This window comes from Symphodus melops, assembly GCF_947650265.1.
Source record: "Symphodus melops genome assembly, chromosome: 11".
NCBI classification, from domain to species: domain Eukaryota; kingdom Metazoa; phylum Chordata; class Actinopteri; order Labriformes; family Labridae; genus Symphodus; species Symphodus melops.
Window position 1 is genome coordinate 4,072,329 of NC_136701.1, and position 25,777 is coordinate 4,098,105.

General features: G+C 43.0%; 2 protein-coding genes across 7 annotated transcripts in view; one reads left to right on the forward strand and one right to left on the reverse strand.

The window, feature by feature from the left end:
- Positions 1-944: 944 nt before the first annotated feature.
- On the reverse strand, positions 945-8,070 carry hpda (4-hydroxyphenylpyruvate dioxygenase a). The gene is made up of 14 exons (XM_079355204.1): positions 8,033-8,070; positions 7,889-7,915; positions 7,524-7,586; positions 6,464-6,568; positions 6,315-6,357; positions 6,137-6,219; positions 5,223-5,312; positions 5,028-5,134; positions 4,591-4,668; positions 4,115-4,277; positions 2,459-2,530; positions 2,193-2,315; positions 1,984-2,100; positions 945-1,279 (listed from the first exon to the last, which is right to left on the reverse strand). The coding sequence occupies exons 1-14, from the start codon at positions 8,033-8,035 to the stop codon at positions 1,166-1,168; spliced, it is 1,188 nt and encodes a 395-aa protein (XP_079211330.1). The 5' UTR covers positions 8,036-8,070; the 3' UTR covers positions 945-1,165.
- A 2,746-nt stretch (positions 8,071-10,816) lies between these two features.
- Positions 10,817-25,777, forward strand: part of mtmr4 (myotubularin related protein 4) — a 50,137-nt gene continuing 35,176 nt past the window's right edge. Inside the window, exons 1-2 of one of the 6 annotated variants that reach the window (XM_079355942.1) lie at positions 10,817-10,920; positions 15,704-15,804. In XM_079355942.1, the coding sequence (XP_079212068.1) occupies positions 15,802-15,804 (3 nt within the window). In that variant the 5' untranslated portion in view covers positions 10,817-10,920; positions 15,704-15,801. The other 5 variants (XM_079355943.1, XM_079355944.1, XM_079355945.1 and 2 more) reach the window with 5 other exon arrangements.

Sequence of the window (25,777 nt, forward strand, 5' to 3'; positions counted from 1 at the left end):
AATTATTTTGAAATAAAATCTTGTGTGCTCGACACTTTTTTAATGCAGAGGAAAATCCAAACGACACGGTGGGGAAATATGAGGCGTGTGCATTGAACTCTTTATGTTGGAGGATTGTCGGCACATCTATTAAGACGGGTCAGCAGGAGAGCAACGTGTCCATCAAACGCTTAGAGGTAAACTCCTGCTCATGCAAACTGACATTTGTTGGCAACGTTTCGGTTCCAGCTAAATATAACAAACAGCTTGCCGATGTCCACGTCCATGTGTGTGCAGGTCTTTCTCAAAACGTAGCCTTTTTCTGTGCATTTTGACCTTTGATCATGCCTATAAACCCCTCGAGTTCAGCCCTGCTCAGAACAGGCTGTTTCTGTGTCTGTAGCTTTAAATGTAAATGAGCTGTGTCTGACCACGCCCCTCTCTGGAAGGACTTGGGTGGCTTAGGCTTTGTCATATATGTGACCTTTATTTTTTTAAAGGTTTATGTTTGGCCTTTATGCCTTTATTATAGATGACACGATATGACACGAAGAGCATGCTGTGGTTTCAGTTTTCTTTGGGCTAAGATCTTGGAACCTTTCAGAAATGAAAGAGCTCTCACTCACTTGCCACGCTATGACGGATTAAGCTGGGCCCTTGTCTTGAGATAACATCTGTTATGAATTGACGCTATTCAAATAAAGATTGATTGGTTGATTCAGAGCTCACTCTGAGACTGAACCGTGTTTATGACTCTGAATCGTCTTTGAGACTAATGAGAGAGAGGACAAATCTCCTTTTGCTCTTTAATAGTCCTCATTTCTGTCTTGGAGACATAGATGAGACTCACGATCTTATCCTCAGTTCACTTTGCTTTACAGACATGAGAGGCTTTACTATCTAACTGAATGAGAAATTCATAAATTAGATAACTATTCCTTTAAATTTGACCACATAATGCGACATCACATGAAGTTTCTTTATTTCTCTTCACAGCCACAAAGCAAGATAACAACATAAACATGTGAAAGCATTTTCCATAGGCCACATGAAGCTCTCCATCCCTCTGTGAAGGTGTTTTAACTTTTTACAGTAGTGGAGGGATGTTGTTGTTGATTGCCGCTAGAATATACAGATGAATATAAAATAGTTAATGTGGGCTTTGGCGGCAGCAGCAGCGGGAGGATCATTTAAACACTTTGGCTTGTCCTTCAGGTGTCAGCATGGTGAGGTTGCCTCTGGCGTCTTGGTCTTTCTCAATGGCCTCAAAGAGAGACTTGAAGTTTCCTGCCCCAAAGCCCTGCGGGCAGGACAAACGCGCACACACACACACACACACACACACACACACACACACACACACACACACACACACACACACACACACACACACACTTAGACACAGGTGGCCAATTACCCAAAGACCTGCCACGGTCTGGCTCATTTGTGACGGCTCTGGGGATCTTTACTCGTACAACGCCATGGGTGTTAAAGTCTTTGATATGGGATCCCGACAGATTGATATTCTCACCGGGGGGCTCGCAGATCAATCATGTAAATGTTTTCACAGGTAATCAAAAGATTGTGTGTTGGTGGTCGCTCTGAGAGCTGCTTTGCTGCTGTGCAGAGTTTCTCACTTTCATGAATTGAATCCACATGTGAGGACTCCGAGAAACGCCGGAGAGAGCGACAAGATGTGCTTGTCCTGACAAGAGGAACCTTATAAATTAAGTGCTACAGGGAGGAACCCAATCCAGAGTTCCCCCTCACTGTGGAGCCTTTGAATGTGTTGCTGTGATAGATTTACTGAGCTTTTACAAGAGGGCTGCTGATACACGGCTCGATCTGGGTGGGAGCTGGAAACAGGTGTGCAGAGGGCTTCGGTTTTTGTTTTTTTAAGGAAAAAGTCCTTTTAAAGGTATTGGCGGTAATAAGCAGTAACACAGGATTGTAAATCTCATAACAAAGACATAGCCGTTTCAGTGTCTGTTCTCTTGGACTTACGAAGTGGTTATTCCGCTGAATGACCTCCAAGAAAAGCGTGGGTCTGTCCTGCACAGGTTTGGTGAAGATTTGAAGGAGGTAGCCCTTGTCGTCGAAATCAACTAAGATTTTCAGCTCCTGGCGGCGAAACACGGACAGTTTATACATTAGAGCACGAGCTACAGGCCGATATAAGATTCCCTGCTCGCTGAAACGACACCTCTCTTCACCTGTAAACGGTTGAGGTCCTCCTTCACATTGATCTTGGCGGTTTTGAGTTTCTCCCGCAGGCTCTTGTAGTAGGAGTCAGGCGCTGAGAGGAACTCCATCCCTCGGGCTCGCAGGTTCACTATCTTTATACAATAAAAGCAGGGAAGAAAAAGAAGAAGAAGGCGACGAAGAGGCGGGATGTTAAACTTGCCATCACTTGTAGGTTTGTGAAAGCCGTTAAAAAATAAAGTCTGTAGATCAAGTACTCAAATACATGAAGACTCACGGCTTGAATGATGTCTGACGTGTTGAGGGCAATGTGTTGAACACCTGGACCTCCGTTATAGTCCACATATTCCTGTGAAGAGCAAAAAAAAAAAAATGCATTTCCTTCATGCAGCAAGATCTAAGTTTTACATTTTATATTAGTTCTTTCAAAGTCTGTCTCGTAGCACATTAACTTTCAACAGGCAGGGTCTCTCATGTCGGCCCGCTCGCCTGCTTATAGCTCTTGTTTGGCTGGGTCCGCTTCCCTCTCATGAGAAGTGTGTAGGTCTTTACGGCACTCGTTCACACAGCAGCCTTCAGCTACAAAGCAGCCATTTAGCACGTCTCTGTACTGTTTGAATCGACGACTGATGCTAAGAGGAAGAGGACGGAGACGGACAAAGCTAAGAGGAGAAGAGTGAACATCCCTGCAGACATTATTCAGAGCAGATATAATGTTAGTCTGTATCGTTAGCGGTGCCATCGTTGTCTCATGTTTACATGTCGTCTAAAGCCAAGCAGGGTCATATCCAGTAACTGAACCTTAACAGGTGACATGGTTCTTTGGTTTCTCACAACACTGCCTTGTAAACAAACACTCTACTGTACTCTCTCTTTGTTTCAAAGAAACATAAAAAAAAAAATAAAAAAAACTTGAATTTCCCTCGGGATCAATAAAGTATCTATCTATCTATCTATCTATCTATCTATCTATCTATCTATCTATCTATCTATCTATCTATCTATCTATCTATCTATCTATCTATCTATCTATCTATCTATCTATCTATCTATCTATCTATCTATCTATCTATCTATCTATCTATCTATCTATCTATCTATCTTTCCTTCCTTTCCTTTCCTCCTTCCTCAACAGGAAAACCATAATAAGCACTGAACACTCTCTTGATTGATGCACAAACACATGCAACACTATGGCTCCCAAAGATATGTATGTGTTATATGCATTGATCACAATGTTTGAAGACTTCCAGTGTTTTTAATGACTCAGCCCCTGAGGTGGTCTGGTGGGAAACACTGCAAAAAGGCAAAACAACTGCACTAACATCAAACGCGCAGCAACACAATTAGTCACAAACACACATTCAAAAAATCAAATGCAAAAACAGAAACGGTGCAAATTCATCCTTTAACGGAAGCTAACGAGCTCAACACGTCCTTCTGCACCTGCTTTAACAGCCTGACACATCCCCACTGATAGAGTCCAGTTTGAACAGTTTATCAGAACTCCCTGCCATCAGACAAATGGCACTTTAACCACCATCGCATTCGTTTCGGGAGTTTGCATTGGCTTTTGAATGTGCATTTTTTTCTGAATATGCCGCTTGTTTTTCTAAATGTGCATCGTCTTAGCTGTTGACCTTTGACCCAGACGGACCCAAAAAATTCAGATTACATAATTTACATAAGCAAAACTACATTTCTGTTGGGCAGTGGGCCCATCAGAGAATAAACCTTCATAGAGGCAAATAAGGTGGTGAACAAACACATCTGGAATGACCTACACAAACACAACAATGGACATCATGTTCCTCACACCTTCACACCGCCTGGGACGCTCATCACCTGAATAAGTGATGTGTGACTGTCTAACTCAGATTTAAACATTTCACACACATAAGGTGTCGTCGGGATATAACAAGCTTTACTAAACCTGGATCTGGGACTTCTTCTTCCCCATCGCAGGTTCATTGATGGGCATCTTGATGGTCTCTTCATAGTTGGTCACCACGATGGACCTGAGTGAGCTGTACTGTGTGTGGATCTGTTTGTCGTCTATGGACCAGAACCGATGGAACATCAAACACTTCTGGTACCTGGAATTCATATCACACAAACCGATGAGGAGGACGATGACGTCACTCTTCCAATGAAAACGCCTCTTTTCTTCTACATGTGACTTTTTATTGACACATTTGAGTGAAGCAGTAATACATCAGCTTGTTACGGTGTGCACTAACATTTCACCCTGAGGAGGAGTGACCGCCAGCACAGTGTTTACTTGTCCTTTTACCCTGTGTCCACTCTGTGTGTGTGTGTCCACTCTGTGTTTGTGTATACGTGTGTGTCCACCGTGTGTTTGTGTGAGTGTCCACCATGTGTGTACGTGCACTCAGACAGGTGTCTTACCAGTCTGAAATTGGCACCATTTCATCATCCGGCTGGTTTCCCACTATGTGATCGATGAAGTTCAGACCTCCTGTTGGACTACATAGAAAAGAAGGAAAAATTATTTCAGCGTATACTTTTCCTCAAAGTTTAACAAAATCATTTCAAAGTACTTATCGAGCCTGAACACGTGAAACATATTTAATCTTAAATTGTTTGACGTCAGCTTGTGATCTCTAACCACTTCCTGTTTCTGTGCGTGTCTTAACCTGCCATCTACCAAAAGGGCTTTACTTTATTTCAAAATAAAAGCACACCGAAGAACTCTCAGCTAAAGACAGGACAGATAAAAGAAAATAAAAACCTAAGACCTGTGATTGAAATGTTAATCAGCCAGTTACGACCAGAAAATCAACCAAGTGTCTTTTAGTTAACACTGTTGGGTATAAGGGACTCACAGTGTTGCTAACAGAGGGTCTCTAAACAGAGGCTCTTTGTATCCAGGCAGGAACAGGCCATTGTATGGACTCAGGTATTCAATGAACGTGTGTGTTGTGTCTCCATACTGCGGACAAAAAAAGCATGCACACAACATTAGTGATCTTTTAAAGTGTCTTTGTGAAGCCTTTAATTGTTTCGCCCTGGTTTCGTACCGTTTGAACCACAGCATACTTGACCCTCCCATGGCTGTCCTGCTCCACCCACGGCTCCTTCACCACCACGGCTCCTCGCTCCCTCGCTGTCTGTCAGAGGAGAGGAGATCAGGTGCTTTACCAAGGTGTGTGTGTGTGTGTGTGTGTGTGTGTGTTTGAGCTTGAGGAGAGCTCATGGAGGACCTCCAGTGGTTAAAGACAGAATATCTTCTCTTCCTCGACCTCCTCTGATGTTGTTCTGCTCTGTCTGAGCAGAAACAAACATCACGGGATGTTTGTATCTCTACATTTTTCATTTATTTTTTGTTATTTGAAACATTACCAAAACTTTGCACACTTAATGTTTATCACATTTCTATCGCAGTCACCTATAAGCCCCGTTTCCACACAGCAGTATATATCTTCCTCCCATGAGAGAACATTCAGGAACACTTCTTAAAATTGATTAATTTAAAAAAAAAGTGGAAACCTCCCTAAGGGGGCCCATCTGACAGCACTCACTCTCATTGCTCAGCGTTGCGTGCCTTATTGCTCTGAAAACCAAAGTTTACCAATGAAAGTCAACAAAGAAAACTGAAGAGGAGTTATCCGTCTGTAGGAGAGAAAAAAAGACAGAGGAGGAGGAGGCGTTGGGACACTGGTCGACAAGATGGTGACGTACGCTGGTTGGAGACCCACCCAACTGATTTTTGCCCAGGACCCCAAAAGACCCAAAAATTTCATCTCTCAGGAAGTGTTCCCCTTTTTCCCCCCTTATGGCTGACCTTGGTAAATATACATTACTAGGAGTCAAACATACACTGACCTCACAAATTTAAGAGTTGCTGACCCCACACATCAGTTAAAACTCTCCTGCAGGAGTTCACTATAAACTGTGACTGAAACATCTTCCTCATCACCATCGTCATGGTTACCTTGATTAAGAAGTCACAGTCCTCCACTTGGAAGGCGATGTCTTTGGCTCCGTCTCCGTGCTTCATCAGGTGTTCTCCCATCTCTGACGGAGAGAAAGAAACACTGTGTTTAGATGAAGATTATCTCACGATCGATCTACCTCTTAAAGTCTTAGAGTTTTTAATGATGAAAATTCACCTTCGTTTCCAGGATTGAGCGGAGATTGAAACACAAACATTATCTGTGCAGAGGAGAGGAGAAGGGAGGATAGGTTTTGTCTTTAATCATTGATTTATTATCAGTCCTTGGGTGTTAATTTAATCATCCCAGCATGTTTGTGTGCACACCTTATCCTGTCTGATGACATGAGACACCACCTCTCTGCTGCCCGTCTCCAGACCTTTATAAGCCAGCGGCTCGAAGCCCATCTTATTGCAGTAGAAAGAAGCCGCCTGCAAAGTGATCACACTCTGATGAACTTTGACAGAGTCAGAAACATGCAGATCTAAATCAAGTCGACCGCCTGCCAGCAACATATTGACTGGGGATTACTCAACCCTGGCTGTGTGTTCGCCTGCCTTGTTTGCTCGACCAGAAGCGTCAACTGACCTGAGTGAGTTCATGGAGCAGCTCGATCTTATTACACAATTGGTTCAGATCTTTATTTTTTAAACATTTTCTCTTTTTACCTACACTTTATTTTGTATCTGACAATCTCAAACCCAGTGACGTGCAGCTAACTTTGATATATGAGTGAAGAAACATCAGTAAGTTTTGGTGCCTAGTGGTCAGTATGCACGCCCCATGTACGGAGGCTATAGTACTCCAAGTGGGCGGTCTGAGTTTGAATTGCTTTCCCCTATGTTGTTCTCCACTTGCTCGCTCTCTCTTTCTCTTTCTCTCTCTCTCTCTCTCTCTCGCTCTCTCTTTCTCTCTCTCTCTCTCTCTCTCGCTCTCTCTCGCTCTCTCTCTCTCTCCCTGATTTCTGACTCTATCCACAAACAAGTCTGTAAAAAAGGAAGGCAGCCGCATACGACTGAATATTGTGAATCAGAGGGGATTGAGAAGTGGGTATACCCTGAAGACTGAAAAATATGTGGCTCATATACTGCGTATAACTGTGTATACAGACTGCACTGTACTACTGAATATGACCACCAAACAAACTCAGAGCTATTTTCAAGTTAGCATGTTGAACCTTGCAGAGATCGCTGTCAAAAACAGAAGTTGACATGTTAAAGTGTGAAGAGGCGTGATGAAGAAAACTAAACATCTGGCCTCTAAATATGTTCATCTTTATCAGAATATGAATCATGTGAAAATGAAAAGATGTGATGTGAATATTGTGGAGAACATGAAATGAGAGGTCTTTGTTTTTTTGTCTTGTGTCAGTGTTTGAATTCTGACCTGTTTGGCATTGCCGACCCAGAAGGTGATGTGATGAAACCTGACAAACTTTCCCCTCTCGGGCTGCAGAGGAAAAGTGCCGAGCAAGAATAACAGTGACAGTGAGTTGAAAATTAAACAAAGGGTGCAAAAGTTGAAACATCGCAACACGTGAGACGCACATCACTAACTTTACAGGGTGTGCAAGAGGCATGTGATGATTATATCTGCCTCAAAATGTGTTTAGATCTGACACATGCTTCAGCTTTAAATGATTCCTGTTATATTCAGCAGTGTGACTGTGATCCTTCAGGCTCATACTTCTGCAGACATCACAAAGATCCAAGAACAAAAGCATCCATCTTCAAAGTCACTTTGAATCTTACCTTCTCTCCTTTATCTGTGTAGGTCGTCTAAAAAGAAAGAAAGGATACAAATCATTAAACGTATCTCCTCCATTATTAAAAAAAAGTATAGTGTGCAGCAAAGAGAACCCCTTCCCATCATAACTCTGATTACAGAGAACTCACCATGCTGTGATTGCTGTGGCCCCACAGTTCACAGAAGACAAAGATGAAAAAATCAGAGAGCAGCGGACAGTGTGCAGATAAATACTGGCCTGATGACCACCTGTGATTGGTCCTTCAGGATCAACACCCACCTTTCCGCCTCTTCCTCTGCCGCTGAAAAAAAGTTCAACAGCAGCAACCTGAGTTCTGTCATCTGCAGCCCGAGTCCAGTGTCTAACCTGTGTTCGCTCCTCGTAGAAACAGAGAGACACGTTAGCCTCGGTGTGGAGGAAAAGGAAGAGGCACGGATACGACTGAACACTCACACACTGTTGGGTGTTGAATATGTCTCATCTGAACATGCACAAAGCTAAAAAAATAAAAAATAAACCTCTTTACAGCATAGACCAACAAGTTGGGATAAACTATGCAAAACAAAGCAACAGTGTTCAGAAAAAAAACCTCAGATTATCTTGTCTAACACCATACTCTGCAAAAAGACTTGTTTTGGGAACTGGAGGGTGGCCAGTTCAAGTCCCAGTACGGACCAGGTATGGTCTGTACTGGGACCAGGTATGGTCCGTACTGCGTATGTGATGTGCACGTCTGAGTAAATTGTATCCAATGCAGGACAAAAAAGGCAAAAACTCAAAGACAAATGGGAAGTTGGAAAGTGCCATTTCACTGCCTGTGTATTGTCCAGGTGCCCTTGAGCAAGGTACTGAACACCAAACTGCTCGGAGCGCCGGTCCCCTGTGCATCCCCCTCACTCTGTCTGTGGGTCCTGTTTTTGGGCCTGTGTGTGTAGCATGTCTCACAATAACAGAGGGAGACGTTGTGGTTTCTCTCAGGATTTATGGTGTATGATTTAGAATTTTTTTCATTCATCCTCTGCCGCCTCGACCTCTGGTTTTCTATTTGCCACCACTAGAGGGAGCAATATCGCCTTAATTTAAACTCCAATGACTCAATCACTTTTCATAAGATCAGTAAGTGAAAACAAAACTTTCTACGTGAATGAACTGATTGCATATATGCATTTTTGAAAAAGATCTTATAATTCAAATTTAACCAGAAGTGACACATTTAACACATTTCATTAAAAGCAGCTGGGGTCATAAGGATTATTGATTTACTTACCTGGCAGGGGAGATACCATGATCAAGAAGGTGGTTCACCCATGGCGAGGCCCGGCCATTGCACTGCGGCAGGGCTGACCTATGCGAATTCCCCAAATGTGGGAATCTCGACTGCATAATTTGTGGTAGTGGGGGACTGCGTTCGCGCTCTCCCCTGATTTTTTTGGGGCGGCAGTAGCTCAGTCTGTAGGGACTTGGGTTGGGAACCGGAGGGTCGCCGGTTCAAGTCCCGGCACGGACCAAGTCCGGAAATTGGTCTGGTAACTGGAGAGGTGCCAGTCCATTTCCTGAGCACTGCCAAGGTGCCCCTGAGCAAGGCACCGAACCCCAAAAAACTGCTCTGGAGCGCTCGCTGTGGGCAGCCCCCTCACTCTGAGACCTCTCCATTAATGCATGTCACTAGAACCCTGTTTGTGCATGAGTGTGTATCTCGGCCTATGTGTGTGTTAGACAGAGTGTAAAAACTGAATTTCCCCTCGTGGGATTAATAAAGTGTAAATTATTATTATTATTATTATTTAATGACCTGTTCACTGATCTGAGAGTCTGAGAACTATAGTGCAAAGATTGTCACATAGAGTAATAAATATTCTGATTTATTAAACACAATATAACTGGAAGGTCATGTTCATGTTTTTGCGTTGCTGTGCAGAAAAACATGTAAGAGGAGAGGAGGGCAGCAGACCTCAGGGGTCAGGAGGTGAAGCGCTTGTATGCATGTTGACTGATATCTGGGTGAGTGCACATGAGGTCAGGTCCAGCCTGTTACATACAAGTCCCTACACCCAACAACAAATAAAGAGTCAGTCACTCAAGAGCTGCAGTAATGTAAACCTCATGTGTGGGTTTAGAGAGCTGCAGGAGAGAGATACTACGACCAGGAGGTCTGCAGAACTCCTGGATCACAAGAACCTATCACACCAGATAGATAGATAGATAGATAGATAGATAGATAGATAGATAGATAGATAGATAGTTAGGTAGTTAGGTAGGTAGGTAGGTAGGTAGGTAGGTAGATAGATAGATAGATAGATAGATAGATAGATAGATAGATAGATAGATAGATAGATAGATAGATAGATAGATAGATAGATAGATAGATAGATAGATAGATAGATAGATAAAAGCATTTTGAATATGGTACTTGGTATGTATAGGTTTGTTGTTAATCAGATTAAAGTCATAATTACGGTTTTTCCATTCAGTGATAAATGGTTTGACGTATGGGTAAGATCTGTTGAATTTTGACTTATAGGTATGAAATCTAACCAGGTAGCATTTACCTGAAAGATCATTGGCTGCCATCTTTAAAACGTGACCTTACTCCTCATGCTCTGTATTTATTTTCATGACCATGTTTTTAACGTTTTTTCACAAGGTTTTTTTTTATTATTTACTCGTTAATTTTCTTTTATAAACGGAATAAAACCCCTCTATAACAGTTGGCCATGTTTTTAAACCATCGCGGGCTCTGTGTGCCGGTGCGCACGTACCGTACTCTGTTTGTGTGCCTTCAGTTGTGCCGCGCTGTGATTTTCTATTGGTGCGCTTAATTTCTTCTCTGGCTCCTGATTGGCTAAGCTGTGGGTGTGTGAGAGCCACTCGTTTGACTGTTGTAGACTCTGATTGGTCGAGTAAGCCCCTTTCGAATCATTGGTCTAAAATGTCCAGCTTGCTTCTTTGCGATTGGCGAGCGTTTTTGTCATCGCGCGAGAATGCGGAAGTGGTGTAGTCTACTGAGTCACCGTTGTGTCAGCTGATCCTTTCTGAGTGAGTAACTCGATTTATTTTATGAAATTAAGTAACTTCGGGATCATGTTTTGGTCGTGACATGTTATCGGGGCTTTGAACTCGTGTTTGAGGTGTGAACCGTAAGTTGTTTTGTCGTTTTATGAGCCAAATTAGCGAATTTTAAACACAATCTCCACCACTGGTGCTATCCGGCAGCTAGCATGATGCTAACATTTGCAAACACACACACACTTTCGGTTTGACTAAACCGGTCGCCTCCTCGTTGAGAGACAGCCTGTAGTGAAGCTGTCGCCCACTTTCACTTTCACCTGACAGGTGCTTTAACTTTGTCCCAGTTATCACGTGCACACCTGTTGTTTAGTGTCACGAGGCCACCTATACGGGTCGCACGTTAGACACGATTTTACCGGTAATGCTGTAAATGTCTGCATGTTTCGGTTTTGATCAGAGGAAAGCCCCATTCTTTTTTTAAAAAGTACCGACGAAGAAGAGAAACTTGTTCATCTAAAGTCAAAAGGCAAATATTTATCATGAGGAGAGAGGCACAAGACACTTTTATTCAGTTGGATCAGATCTTGATAAACATCATTAGTACTGTTGGTGGTATTATTTGTGTAAGGCTTCACAAAGCCGAATTAAACCTGATGTTGCATTTAATCAAAAAAAAAGTAAATTATTCCAATTATGTAACATTCACTAAACTAACAATCTCCCGATTTATTTTATAAAATGAGACTGAAGATAAATGATGAGTGGAACAGATTTCTTTAGGAGCTGCTAACCCGCTTGTCAGTGTGTTTGGTCTTTACAGGTTTGTGTCTCTCACTCAGGGGAGGTGATTGAAGGTCTCATTGTGGTGTGTTGATTAAATGCTGCATCATGTTGGTTGTGACAAAATGCTTCCAGACGGTGGTGCGTCCTCAATTTCTAAATCTTGTTCTACAGCTGTTGACCCACCATGTTATTGAGATTCATTTGTGAACCGTGACACCTTTGAATCGATATGTCACGATATATTTGAACTTTGTGCTGGTGCTGATGAAGATTGGGAATTATAACACACGATACAACACGAGGAGTGGCCCACATTATTAACGATTATATGAAGATGCAGCGACTCTGATAGCTTCAAGACGACGGCTGGTTGAAGCGTTAATTCCCGACAAGTTGGCTTCAGTTTCACCTCTTATCTACTTTCATTCTTATCACCGCTGTCTTCCTCTTCTTCTTTTGTCTCATGGTCAACTTCTTTGTCAAACTAACTTCAGTTCGCGTTGCCCTCGTTCATGTCATAGAGCCACAGAGAGAAGTGGTGAAGTGATGACATTGTCATGGCATCGCTCGAGTCAGGACCATGAAGACCTTTTGATATTTTATCCCATCCCTAAAACAAAACGTAAGCTACAATAAAGAAACATTGTTTAATTTGCATGACAGAACTGTTTAACACACCGGTGTTTGAAATATTTAAAAAATACTGGATATCTTACGTTTGTCCTCCATCACCACGAACTCGGTCACCTCCTCAGAAAACCAATGAAGCCAACGTGCAGTGATCCTAATAACACGAGGGACCCGGGTTTCATTTGATCATTGTGAACACAAATGTAGCGCACTCAGGACGGTTACTGTGCGTGAGTACGCTTGAAGAGGTGGTCTCTAGTACGATTCATGTGTACGTTTGTGACGTGAAGCGTGCTCAAGCGAGGAAGTGGATCACTATATGACTTCACTTTAAGCATCCCTGTCGCTTCTGAAGCTGTTGTATCCGCTTGGCATGGTAGATGTGACAGCAGGAAGAGCATCATTGTTGCCGTCACAGTTAGCTGGTTGGACTCAGTCCACGCTTTCTTCTTCATCTTCTTTCTGCTGTTTGATTTATAAACCACTTTTGTGCATACTGATGATTTTTAACCCTTCATTGAGCAGACACCTGTGAGGAGATTCAGTTCAGCAGTTTACTGGAACAACGAGCTCTTGAATTATTCAGTCAGGTATTTTTAGTTTACTGAATGAAAGTCATGTGCAGTATGCAGCAGTAACAATAAGAGAACAGGATCTGACATGAATAAACATGCGACCAAATACTCTAGAAGGTGTGCCACTAACCTGCAGCTTTCCTCCTCCTCACCTTTGTGTTCAGAGACACACGGACGGCACACCTTAGTGTGCGGACTCTTCAGATAAGACGTTCAATTATGTTAAATACATCGCATTAAAAATAAGATAACACCAAAACAGCTGACTCTAGGTTATGACTTATTTGTACGATAAACTGAGCACGTGAAGTGAGAGTCTGTCAGCTGGTTTTTCTTTAAACCATGCAGAGACAGAATGATCAGTGAGGCTGCAGCTGTGAATGGGCGTGTTTGTGATCCTACATGACAGTGACCCAACAGGTGAGCTAATTGGCTAAAACATTCTTAAAAGCAAAAAAAAGAGCAAACTTGTTAGTTATACAACTTTATGATCTGCAAAAAGACGACAAAGACAACTGAAAAGTCAGCACACTCGATGTGTCCGATCTGATATCAGCATCGGGTCCAATATTGACGAAATTACTTTTGGATATTGGACTGACGGCGCTGATCAAGAAAGATGGTTGTGCACATTCAGACTGAACTGTAAGAAGGGTCCACAAATCGTCTCCATGACGACGTTATGGCTTACACATAATACCATTGTCAACCATTACAATATTCTAAAAAGAAACATCAGTATCAGTACATGTGTATCGGGACAGAAAACAAATGGATCTGTGCTTCTTCATGTGAAAGTCGTACAATCTGCGTCGAGCAGCGACGTGCAGTTCAACAACGAAGTCGCTCCGAGTTGATCGCAGTGAAGACAGCCGGGCGAAACCGACCTGAGGAAGAGAATATGTTTACAAACGAGCTCATGTATCCGAGTGTAATTTACGTTTTTATCTCAGCAGCTCAACAGCAACAGTACGGCAGCTTTCAGGAGCAGCTCACGTTTCCTTATCGCGGCCTTTAATGCAACATCCAGTGTTTCCACGGCAACACAGGTCCCTATAAAAATATAATATTTCAGATTTCTTTGTCTTTGATAACTGTTAGAAATACTTGAAATGTTAGTACTGAACAACAAAACAAAACACAGGCTTAGTCCATTTTTTTGTTAATTTCTGTAATTTAGATATTTAAATGTAAACGTAATAAAACTCTACATATTGTGCGTTAAAGTTCTTAAACCAAGTCGATGTTTTACGCAGGAAGGTGCTTTGGCCGTCTTTTGGCTTCTACTCGGTTGTTTTAACGCTGACTCAGTTTTGACTTTCTTAATAAGAACTCATTTCTTTTTCGTTCCCTGTGTGTGTAGTTCAGTTGTCTAGCTGTTTTTGCACGTGGAGCTGACTCATACGGCCCTGAATGTAATATTTTACCTCCTTTGAAAACAATTGTGACCAGTTGCCTACATGTGGTGATTTCTGTATTTATTGCCTATTAGAGCTGAAAACCTTCCCCGTTGTTAAAATGAGTCACGAGTGGAGGTGGGTGAAAAGAGAACGCGTCCGTGCCCTGTAGTATGGCTCCTTTCGCTTTGAGTGGCCTGACACTGAGAGAGTGGGCGGGAGAACGAGTAAGCAATAGAGACAGGAGGAGGGAGCGAGCGAGCGAGCGAGGGAGGGAGGGAGGGAGGGAGGTATGTCATACTCTGGATTACAACCAGAGTGTTTGGGAGACGGAGACTGCAACCACTTAGCAAGGCTCTGACTTTAAATTCACTTTAAAAGGTTGAAGGAAAAAGTTTGCAGCTTCTGCAGCACTCTGTTCAGGTGAGAGACGTCGAGTTACATTTTGTGAGTCGAGAGGAGTAGCTTTTCCTTTATTTATTTCTCTTGGAGCGTGTGCAAAAGGGGGTGTGTCTGGAACAAAAAAAAAAACTAGTGGAGGAAAGTGGGACAGTGAACTTCAGTCCTAAATCAAGTTGTTTCCTTGTAATCAATGTGTAGTAGATAGTTCTGTTCCTAAACACAGGAAAGGGAACACTTTGTGTTTAGTCTGGCGTCCTGTTTGTTTAAATTCTCTGTATAGTAAACTCACAACGAGCGTCCTGACTCCACAGGACGAGAGAACGCTGTGCAAAGTTACTTTCATATGCTAAATATGTGATTTTTTTGCTTTTTCATATGTTCAGCCACTTTAGGAATGCACAACATCGTTCACATATGATTGATCCTCCTCCTCTTCCGTTTGTTATAAATTGATCTTATCCACCTGACTGGCAGCACCCGTGGGTGTATATGGGTGTGGAGAAAAGTTGTAAACTTTGTCCAAGTCAGCCGTAAACTTGGCCAGAAGATATCTTGTTGGGCTGCAGATAATCTCTCAGAGAATGTCGAGTTTACATTTCCTGCAAGTTGCTCTCGTCAGGTCAGGTTAGGTGAGTCGACTTCATGCATGTGGCTGCATGCCTGTCTGCAGCCACATGCATGCGTGGAGCGTGTTTACACTGACTTGACCTCATTTGAGAATGCAGGCGGCTTCTTCTTGAACTAGGCAGCCAGTTTAACTATCTCTCTGAATGTGAAAACAGTGCTCTTGTGATAATGATTTTGCTAAGGTATCGTTGGGTTTAATAACAAATAAAAATCTAAACCCCTTAAAAACTTAGATTTCTGTGTCAGATTTTGCTCCTCTTGCTGCACTTAAGACCAAGGAAGACTTGTCTTTGGCCTCCTTCCATTTACGCAATCACAAACACTCCAAAGCCGCCCACACACACACGCACACATGCACACGCCATGCCTAAAGAGAGTGTGTTTTTGTGTTTGCAGGAACCATTGCTGGCACAGCAGAGCCCAGTAGACTGGAGGAGAGGGAGGGATCTGACGAGGAGCGCCCTTTCCGACTGTCTACAGCACCGGCAGGCAGCATGGTGAGCCAATCACATTACAGGGGAGGGGTTCTGGTGTGTTTGCATATGCTGCTGTAGATTATCTGGATGCCCCTCTGAGCTCCCTTCATGCTTTCTCATAAGATGGCAAGTTGGGTCTGTTTCACGCTCACACAGGAAATGGCACAACACTCCCACAGGCTGTTACACAGAGCAGGGTGTTGCAACATGCTACAAAAACTTTTGTCACTTTTTTTCTAATAAATCACACATGTGGCTTAGAGCTGCATGGCTTTTTATTTTTTAAATATCTGTTGTCCTATTATGGTCCCTTTTGTTCATCATCATTTGTTTATGCTTCAGTTTATAGAAATTTAAGCCTTCGTATGTTTTGGCTTGCAAACAACATACTGATAGGTATGACTGATTCACTGACAGAGGGCCTTCTCCAGGATCACAAAAAATACTGTTAAGGTTACATATTATGCAAAATCCACTTCTCCATCTCCATGTTTCTCTAACATTAACATGTCCCTAGTCTGTCTACAAACCAATGATGAGAAAAGTCCAGCCTCTCCGTCTGTAGCCTGCTCCTCTTTTCAGAAAATGTGTGATCAAACAGGCCTTTTTGAGATTTTCCCTTCATGACATTACAAAGGGCAGTAGCCCCTCCCCCAGGTGGGTGACACTCCCATAGCGAGGTGTTTGTTCTGCTCTCTGAGTCTGCCTTCTCACCGTATACAATAGGACATGGAGCGAGAAAACCTGAGCCCTTCCAGAGAGGGGGCGAGGTCAGACACAGCTCTTTTACATATTTAAAGCTACAGACACAGAAACAGCCTGTTCTGATCAGGGCTGAAATAGAGGGATTTATAGACATGATCAAATACAGGATCAGAGCGGATTTAGAACAAGAAACTTCACACACATGTTTTGAGGAGCTCTGAGATTTATTTAAAATTGTTGAAGAGAAGGAGAATATGTGACCTTTGTTTTTCCTTGAAGTTCAAATAAGAATATTTCTGCTTCAGTTTTTTTTGGATGATGTACAAATTTAGAAAAGAGAGAGAAATTCTATTACAGTAAAATACGGTTCAGCTGCTGAAGCTTCAGCTTGCTCTCAGGTTCTAACATGTTTTTTGAACGTGACGGATCATGTAATCTTTGCATTAGCTAAAACAACTGGTTGTTCATCCTCAGGCAGCATCTTTCTTCACTCCAGAAGTTGAGTCTCCTCAGCACAATATCGACCTTCAGTGAATTGTTTTGTTTCATTCAGGAAGGCGCTGCAGCATCATTGAAAGTGTTCTGACAAATAACAGATGTGAAGTCTTTGATGTAGCTCCCTGCCACATGTGTCTCCTCCACTACTCTCCATTCTGCACATCACTGTTTACATAATATTCACAAGAACAAGATCAGAGCAACATGTGCTATTTCAAATTATAAAATGCATGTGTTCATGAGCAAGACACACTTAATGATGATTTCTGTCATCCTTTACATTCTTTATGAAGCCATAAAGGGGAACATCTGGTTTACACTCTGTTATTGAGAGACGCACACCGGCCCTGATTTACACACCTGCACAAATAGCACCTGTGGACATACATTAGTGGAGAGATGTCAGAGTGAGGCTGCTACACAGGTAGCGCACCAGAGATGTCAAGGGTTCAATGTCTTGCTCAAGAGTACCTCAGCAGTACTCTGGAAGTGAGCTGTCACCTCTCCAGCAGCCAGACCAACTTCTTTACCAGGGCCAGTACCAGGACTTGAACCAGCGACCCTCTGGTTCCCAACCCAGGTCCCTACCGTCTGAGCTGCCCCGCTAACTGAATGCAGAGCTGAGTTTTTAATGTTCGTGTGATCTAGTGAAACTAGTGACGAAGATGTCCTGCTGTGCTCTGCTACCTGCAGTGTTGACCTGTGATCTGTCTGATTATCTGCCCTCTAGTGGATGCTGTCCACTATTACACTCCCCGGCAACAACTAAGACTACAGTTCTTATTTCTTGTATTTAAATTTGAGTTTACTTATGTAATAGGGATGATGCATTTTTAACATAGTTTTAATACAAAGCATGAAACTGATGTGCTGCACAGAGACGTCAGTGTGAGAATTAGTCGTACATTTGAAGACAAGCAGTGTTTTGTCAAGTGACGGTGCAGTCATGGCCTGAGGGTTGTAATTACACTGAAGCATAGCAAATAAAATGGGCATGATGTAAGACTGTTAGTGGGTCACGACTCTGCTTACAGTTCAAGTGAGCAATACCAGCTGTTCTTTCTTTGAAACAGTTTTTCTTGAGTGTATATGTTGTAGACAGTGATATGATGAGTGTGCACAGTATATCTGACATAAGCGCTCCCTCTCTCAGCTCTGGAAACACGCATACTATAGGGCCTCTAGCAGAGAACATGAAAACGACTGTATGCTGTAATAGTAGCACAATACTCGGTTATTTTGTTGACAGAACTCTGGGCACTGAATGTCTTTCTTCTATGAACACGCATACAGTGCATGTTCTTCTGCCGGGACAGCCAGTGCTCTAAGAGGGATGAAGCAGTGACCAGATGAGTGATGAATTCCTCTTGAAGCTAATGTGGGCAGCTTTTATGGGACAGAAATAGGAAGTGTAACAGGAGGATGTGTGTCCCGAGGTTCTGGTCAACTGCGTGCACAGAATGCCACCCTGGCCGTCCACCAAGCTCTCAGCCTTTTTATGGGACACACACACTCGAGCTCTGGGCTTAATTGATGGCAGGGCTGACAGACGAAATAATGTGTCCAGCGAGGCAGGTTAAATAAGAGCGCAGACCTCGGATACTTCTGGGTTAGGCCTGTGTTAAAGCTCGGTTTCATATGTTTTCACTGATCTCTTCTTGATAAGTGCCTGCATGGACGTGGTAATGTTGCACGTGCTATCAGGTGTACTGGACACACCTTAGTCGTTTTTCATTTCACTGCGACTTGATCACCGCAGATCAGAAAAGCAAGATTTCAGGATAAATTGCACTTTTCAGCTGCAATCTGAGACACGACACATTTGGTGCATTTGTGCAACATAACAAAATGCATTTTTTATTATCAGTAGGTCAGTTTTGAGTGACTGCGTGGTCAGAGCTAATGATCTTTCCATCCTTTGTCAGTCGCTGTTGATCTAACGGTTTTCTTCTGTGAGACGTTTGTTCCACAGGTAACACGATCCTTTTAATCCCGTCTTGTGAGGCAGCGCTTAATTGCTTCCCAGCCTTCAGTTGTTTTTTCTCTGCAGCAAAACAGGAAGTATTGAGTTCACTCATGCTGCCGTATTGTCAGCTGGATAATAGGAGCATGAAAACAGGGACAATTGGGTTGTTTTACCCTGCCCTCAGTACCCACAATGCACTGTAACACTGCCTTGTAGGGGCTGAACTACTATGGGAAGTTTGTGTTCAGGAAAAGACTTGTGTTTCTGCTGGATTCGATGACACCTGAAGCCTGTACTATGAATGCGAGTTAAAGAGACAAAGCATCTTTTTAGATGAATCCTGCTCCAGTTTAAAGAAGCCTTGAGCACCAGCATGAAACCAAAACAAACTGTTGATTGGCCACACCTCCTCCACACCAAAGCCTCTGATATCCTTACACGACACACCTCCAACCCCCTCCCCTCCTCTTGAGTTTACACAGAGGACAAAATTGTCCTTGGCTTGAGCTGCAATCACCTGTGTCCATCATTGTTGTGTTAGCAGGCTGATGTCAGGGCTCTTTAGCTCGTAGCTTCACGTTGCATATTGACAGGAAATTACCATGATCTAAAAACACTATCGCAAGACTTTATTTATACAACACCTCAGCCCTTTACTCCACTCCTCCCAGCGTTTCATGACTCTGTTCAGCTATCCTATCCATTAAAGGACAAAAAACCCCAGGGAGGTCACAATATTCCTTCCAGAAACCATTGAAAATGGAAAATGGTTTAAAATTGCGCATCTCACCCATTACTATTACTGAATATTTCCAGAAATATGATGGTGTTTGGGCTATTGCGTGATGTGCTAATGCCAGGGTTTTTAGAGGCCTAATAGTATGTGTCTGTGCTCAATGTCACAAGTTTTATGCACCTCCAGGGACGACACTTGGGGCTCCCCAGTCTGGAGCACCATTACTGTATATTGGGCGTCGTGGGCTGAAAAAGTTTGGGAACCCCTGGTTTAGAGAATACAAACAGCAGAACAGTGATAAGGCTCGTTTGCCTTTATTTTAGTTTTAACACAACTACATGCACTCAGAGACAATTCAGGAAGTAGTTCCTGTAATTTGGATAGCTTAAGGCTTCATATTCGGCACACACCCTCATTCCTCATATCTTACTCATATCTACATCTGTGTGTCAACGGGTAGGCTGACACTTTGTGTTAGTGCCCTCCTTTCCTAAAATAACACCTGAAAGACAAGAGGCCAAATCTGGAGCTCATTTTGGCAGACTGTACCGGCTGGTAGGGGATGATGGGGGAGAAGGAACATGAGTGTTCAAACTGTGAACCCCACTCATCAAACAATGCAATGCAATTATTCAGACTCCTGTGGTTGTCCTTCCAGCTTTTAGCTTCAGATCAACGGGAACATTTTTTGCGAGCATGAGCTGTACTCGTTTGAAGATTTATTGTTAAACTCCAACATAAGTTATGTTCTCAGTTGTTCAGAGGTTAAATTAAAACTCTGAGTAGGAAATTAAAAAAATCTTTTGATATTCTCACTTCCTTCTCTTGGAGGGGAAGCCCGCAAGGTTTCAAACTTGATGAGGCAGCACTTGTCCGGGGTAAGAGAAGTCTTAATCGCTGGGCTTCTGCCAATGAAATCAACACTACTGACTGAGGTGTTTGAGAGATTTTCTGTTCCGGGACAGATAAGCTGATGGAGTTTCCAAAGTATTTGCCTTCTACTTGTATGAACAAAGGAGTGCTTCACAGGCAAACGCAAACACATGAAAGTAAGCGTGTTTTTGAGAAGCTGGAACGTTTATGCTCAGCTGCATTGCAGAAGACTTTATTTCACTTCTTCATTTTGCTGGAGGGAATTGATCTAACCACAGGTCACAGGTTTACCATGTGACGTGAAAACGCCCTGCTCGATTTATGGAAGTGCGTTTTATAGCATTAGATGCATGAGTCCATTAACCTGATGAGATGAAAGTCATGCTGCACATGAGTGAGATGCAGCATGCCTCCCGCAGCACATCGCTGACCTCCTTTGATGTTCAATAAAATAATTTAATTCAAACAATGACTTAGAAAAGTTACATTTTTGAATTTGGAGATAAAAAATGCTTTGTCAATGTACGCAGGTTTAACCTATTACTGAAACATGACGGGCATCGCTGTGCCCCAAGCAGCAGCTGATGCATGAGCAGGGAACATATGTCGAAGTCATGCGCTTGAGTAATGGGCTGAAATGCTGCTGTTACATAACAGCATCCTTGTGATACGTGATTTCTATCATTAATAGGGCTTTATATATTTTTCTTGGCTGTAAATTAAACTCGGAGACCCCTTCACCTTTTAATGTGACCTCTCGCAAGATACTTTATTAGAAATGTTAGGGTTTCGCAGATAAACATGCTGTATTGGATTCTTTACAAGAATCCCAAATGCAATTCTCTTAAAGGAGCAGTACGTAACTCTGACCCCTAGTGTTTAAAATTAGTACTGAGGTGCAAACTCAAAACATTAGAGAGCTGTCCCCCCCCCCTCTAGAGTGGATGTGTGTTCTAACCTCTCTCCAGTATTGATCCTAGTTTGAGCAGGTTTCTGCTGGTGGAGCTTATTAGAAACATGCAGAGACAGTTGGTTTGACCTGATAACTGCTCTCATATCTGACAAACTGAGCGGCGTCCAAAACGCCCGTGTTTGGGTACAGGGCCTTAAAAATCTTATACTGTTAATTATTTATTTTTTCCTTGATTCCATGTATTTAGATTTTAACTTAATTTGTATCTTATGTTAATCAATTCCACATTCCTTGAATATAATGTGCTAAACATACAACTTATTATTTATTACACTAAATAACACCCCCGAGCCCCGGAACAAGCCTCCCGTTAAATTTAGCCTCTACTACTTCAAAATGATAGTCGAGTAAACTGGACACTACTGATAGTACTGCGGTTTGCACACAGCCTATGCAGCGTGTACTATGTTATACGTATTACATAACACAGGGTCATGCAGCTGAAGGCGCATGGCTGTCACGACTCTGCCAGGGAGGAGGACGTATGGGAAAGGGGGAGGGTGGGGAGTTGTGTCGTCTCCCCCCCCCCTCCCTCTCGTATGATAACTGGGACACCGTGTACATCATAAACATCCACTGACCTTCTCTGGGTTTGTAACATTGGAAGGTGCTGCAGCTCTACGCTCTGTTCACTGCGAGGATGCTCTGCTCTTTCCTCAGACAATAAGACGTTCTGAGACAGAGGTGTCTGTATAATGCTGTGTCACTGGAGATCTCCGCATAGACTCCCTCTCCTCCCTCCCTCCTCTGTCCTCTACCTCCTCCTGTGTTTGGTCCATTGCTGCTAATTCACCTGTTTTGTGACGGTGTACTGACGATGGGCATTCTCGGGTGTCTTTTTTTTGTGTGTAAGAGTTTCCTTCTGGACTAGTGTACGTGTCTGTCCTAGCTTAGCATACAGTTGGTGCTTGTGAAAATAGCCACTGTGGTTGATGATCCATGCATGACAGTCGAAGCATCCTCTGGTCGCCGGCTTCACCACCTCGTTGCTGGGGGGGAAGCGTATTTATGATGCGATGTCGGTGAAGGGTGAACAAGGAGGGAGTGGGGGAGGAGTCAAGGATGAGAGGGAGACAGGGGGAGAGATGTGCGCATGTGAATATGAGAGAGGGAGGTGGATGGATGTGCATGCAGAGGGTGGAGCTTAGCATCCGGCAGTCCTCTCTCTTTCTCTCCTGCTCTTTTTTCTTGCAGTTTCCTCTCATCCATTTGCTACAGTTTGATGGCTCATCCACAGTCATTTCTTTTCCTTCCCCGCAGTTTGAAGTGATCGGGTGGACCTCTTCTCCTGTTTTAACCTGTATGGACTATCCTCCCTTTCTGAGCAGTGCAACAGGGGCTGTCTGCGGACTCCAGCGTGCTACTTTGGGAGTGGTGGGGGGTGGCGGGGTTCGTTCCTGAATGAGAGCTGGGACTAGCGTGTTGTCCCGCGGCACCTTTTGAGAAGGGGGACCATCCAGAAGGGTGGGAGGGGGGAGCAGGGAGGCAGGCGGAGGGGTTTTAGAGTGGCCGAGGGGTGGAGAGGCTCTGGCGGGGAGAAGAATGGTTATGCCGGCTCCTCGTGCTCTGGTCGTGCTGCTGCTCTGTAGGCTGTGTGTCATCCAGGCACAGCCCTGCCTTTCCTCGACATGAGCCTCGCAGGAAGGGTGTCCTGCTCCATGCTCAACTGCTTTGTAAGTGCTTTCATTTCGTTTTTTTGGTTTTGTTTATGTTTTTTAGGTGTGGGTGTAAAAGACATCCCTTCTTAAACTCGCAGTCAGTGGGGGAGGGGGGAGAAGGGGGTGTTGGTTGACACACGTGAGCGCTGCGGTTATTAGTAAGTCACCAACACTCCTCCTCATGGATATAATTCAATCCCCTCCGGTGTTTTCTCGTGCATGTGATGATAAAAAGCTACTTTTTTTTTTTTATTACTCCCATCAATCGCCGCTGAGCTGCCGGTGTGCTGATTGACAGCGAGGAGAGAGGTAATGTGTGTGTGCTGCTGAGAGCGAGCACATTGTGCTCTCACTGCTCCAGCCAAGTGTCTTCACTGCAGAGGAGGCGCTGCATTGAGCAGATGCATTTGTGTGTCCAGGACTTAAGGGCCAATGTCTGATGTCGAACTAGTTTTTCTTTAGTTTCCACCTTGAGACAGTAAGTAAAAATTGTTGATGGTTTAAGAACAACATGGAGATGTGTTTGGATGATGTCTTGGAGCCAAAATTAGCCAATGGCTCACAAATTAAACCCTGACCCTTCGCTCCGCTGTCTTGGTCTGTTAATTGCTCACTTTGTTTGTTTTTCAACCAAAGTCCGAAAAATTCTTTCACATTTACTAACCAGCTGTCCCGTGTTTACACTCACTGAAGTATGATGTGACTCTCCAAACTTAAAATTGCTGTCAGACAAAATGAAGCTTGTGGTAACTGGGTCACGATTCTTTGACACAAAAAGTAACTTTCAAAAGGTTGACATGAAATGCATAAACTTTAACTAATTATTGTGAGTCTGCTTCTAAAGTGGCATCACGAGAACAGCAGTGAAATGTGCAGAATTATTTTCTCAGCCTCCAGACATGCTCGCAATAAAAATGCTCATGCCCTGATACAGGTGTATACCTTCTTATACACCTGCTGTGATGTGTAAGAATACTTGTTGATTTGTTGATTAGCATTTAGCACAAAGAACAGCTAAGCCAATGGGATTGCCATTAGCTTAGCACATTTGTGGTCTCAAACCTGAGTGTTGGACAAATTTACATTTTCGCTTCATGCACCAACAATAAGTCACTCTTTATCTCGAGTTACACCTTAATAATGATTGAAAGAACCATTAAGCCGACTCCCAGTGATTGTTTCACGACGCAAGAGTCCCACAACGGCACCATTTTTCTTGTGTGACTATAAAAACAAGTCAGTTTGTTCAACAGGTGACTTCACCTGCCCAACACACAAACAAACCTCTTCTCTGAATCAGTAGTTTGGTGTTCTTGTATTAAATTGATTTCATAAAAGGAATTAATAGAGTACGTGGCTAGCGACTGTGTAGTCTTTGAAAATGTTTTGTTATTGTGCTCACTATGTAGTTCCCTACAAAGATCACGAGGGAATGAGAGTGTGATTTCAAACTCAACCAGAGAGTGGATTTTTAACTGAAATGAAGACCTGTGCCTCTTGCAAAGCTCAAAGACTGCCAGACAAAACCATCAGATCAGTGTATTGTAGCTGTGACTCCAAATAGTCTCAAATCAGCCTCCTTCCACTGCCGATCTCAGTCAAACACAATGATCATTCTATTCACGCTCTGAGGGGGTCTTTAATATCTTATTTAAAAAAGATGTGTCTCTTTTCTCTAAATAACTCTTATCTTTGTATAAATGTCAACCTATTAATACTTAAAATGCAAATCCGAAAACATGTATTTTTGATAAATCTCTTTACTGTATATATGAAGAAATACCCCTGAGTTATTGATGGAAAGCAGATTATCCACCTGTTCAGAATTTCTTTGGCTACGAGGACTGAATCACGAGGACTCTTTCGATGCAGGAGGACTGTTTTTGGTTTTATTTTATGATGGAGAGAGTTCAGTGAAGATTCAAATGTTTAGTTAAAAGATTGTAAAAATGGTTGTTTGTCTGTGGTCTGACAGATGTGTGGTGATTGGTTCGGTAACGATGGGCATTCTGTATTGTAAACATACTCTTGTAATATAGTTATAAGGTTGCCATAGCAACGGCTTAATGAGTGAGAAAGAGAGAGACTTTCATCATCACCCTTTCCTACCAAGTATAGAAGCTTAATGTGGTTTATCTGGTATCTTGAAAATCCGAATATGGATCAATGAGCGCTTCAAAAACGAAATTTAACGACATCAGACGACGCTAAACAAATCCAACCTATCTGGTACAACTATGTAAATCTGTAGTCAGGGACATCCCTAGTGTATTGAGTAGTTGTAGTACTCAAAATCGGTCTGTCTTGTGTCAGAATTGAAAGCTTTTTTACTCTGTCTCTTCTCGGTCTCAGAATGGGCGGACTCTGGATTAGACCATCAAGACCACCGTGAACGGGTTATTTTTCCACATCATGATTCCACGTAATTCAAAGGAAAACGCACCTTTCTAAAAGAGCAATTATCTTTCATTCATCATTTTGATTTATACCTTTCCAGTGTTACAGGAAGTTTGTTCCGATAGATATGCTCTTGGTCTTGTATCTGTCTCGCCCTGCCTTGGTCTTGATCCCTAAATGTCTTGGTC

What these genes read in the sequence shown, in the direction of transcription:
- hpda (XM_079355204.1), bottom strand. An exon ending in ACACAGATAAAGGAGAGAAG is followed by an intron (nt 7,587 to 7,888) that starts GTAAGATTCAAA and finishes TTTCCTCTGCAG; the next exon opens with CCCGAGAGGGGAAAGTTTGT. An exon ending in ATGGTGCCAATTTCAGACTG is followed by an intron (nt 4,278 to 4,590) that starts GTAAGACACCTG and finishes TATGAATTCCAG; the next exon opens with GTACCAGAAGTGTTTGATGT.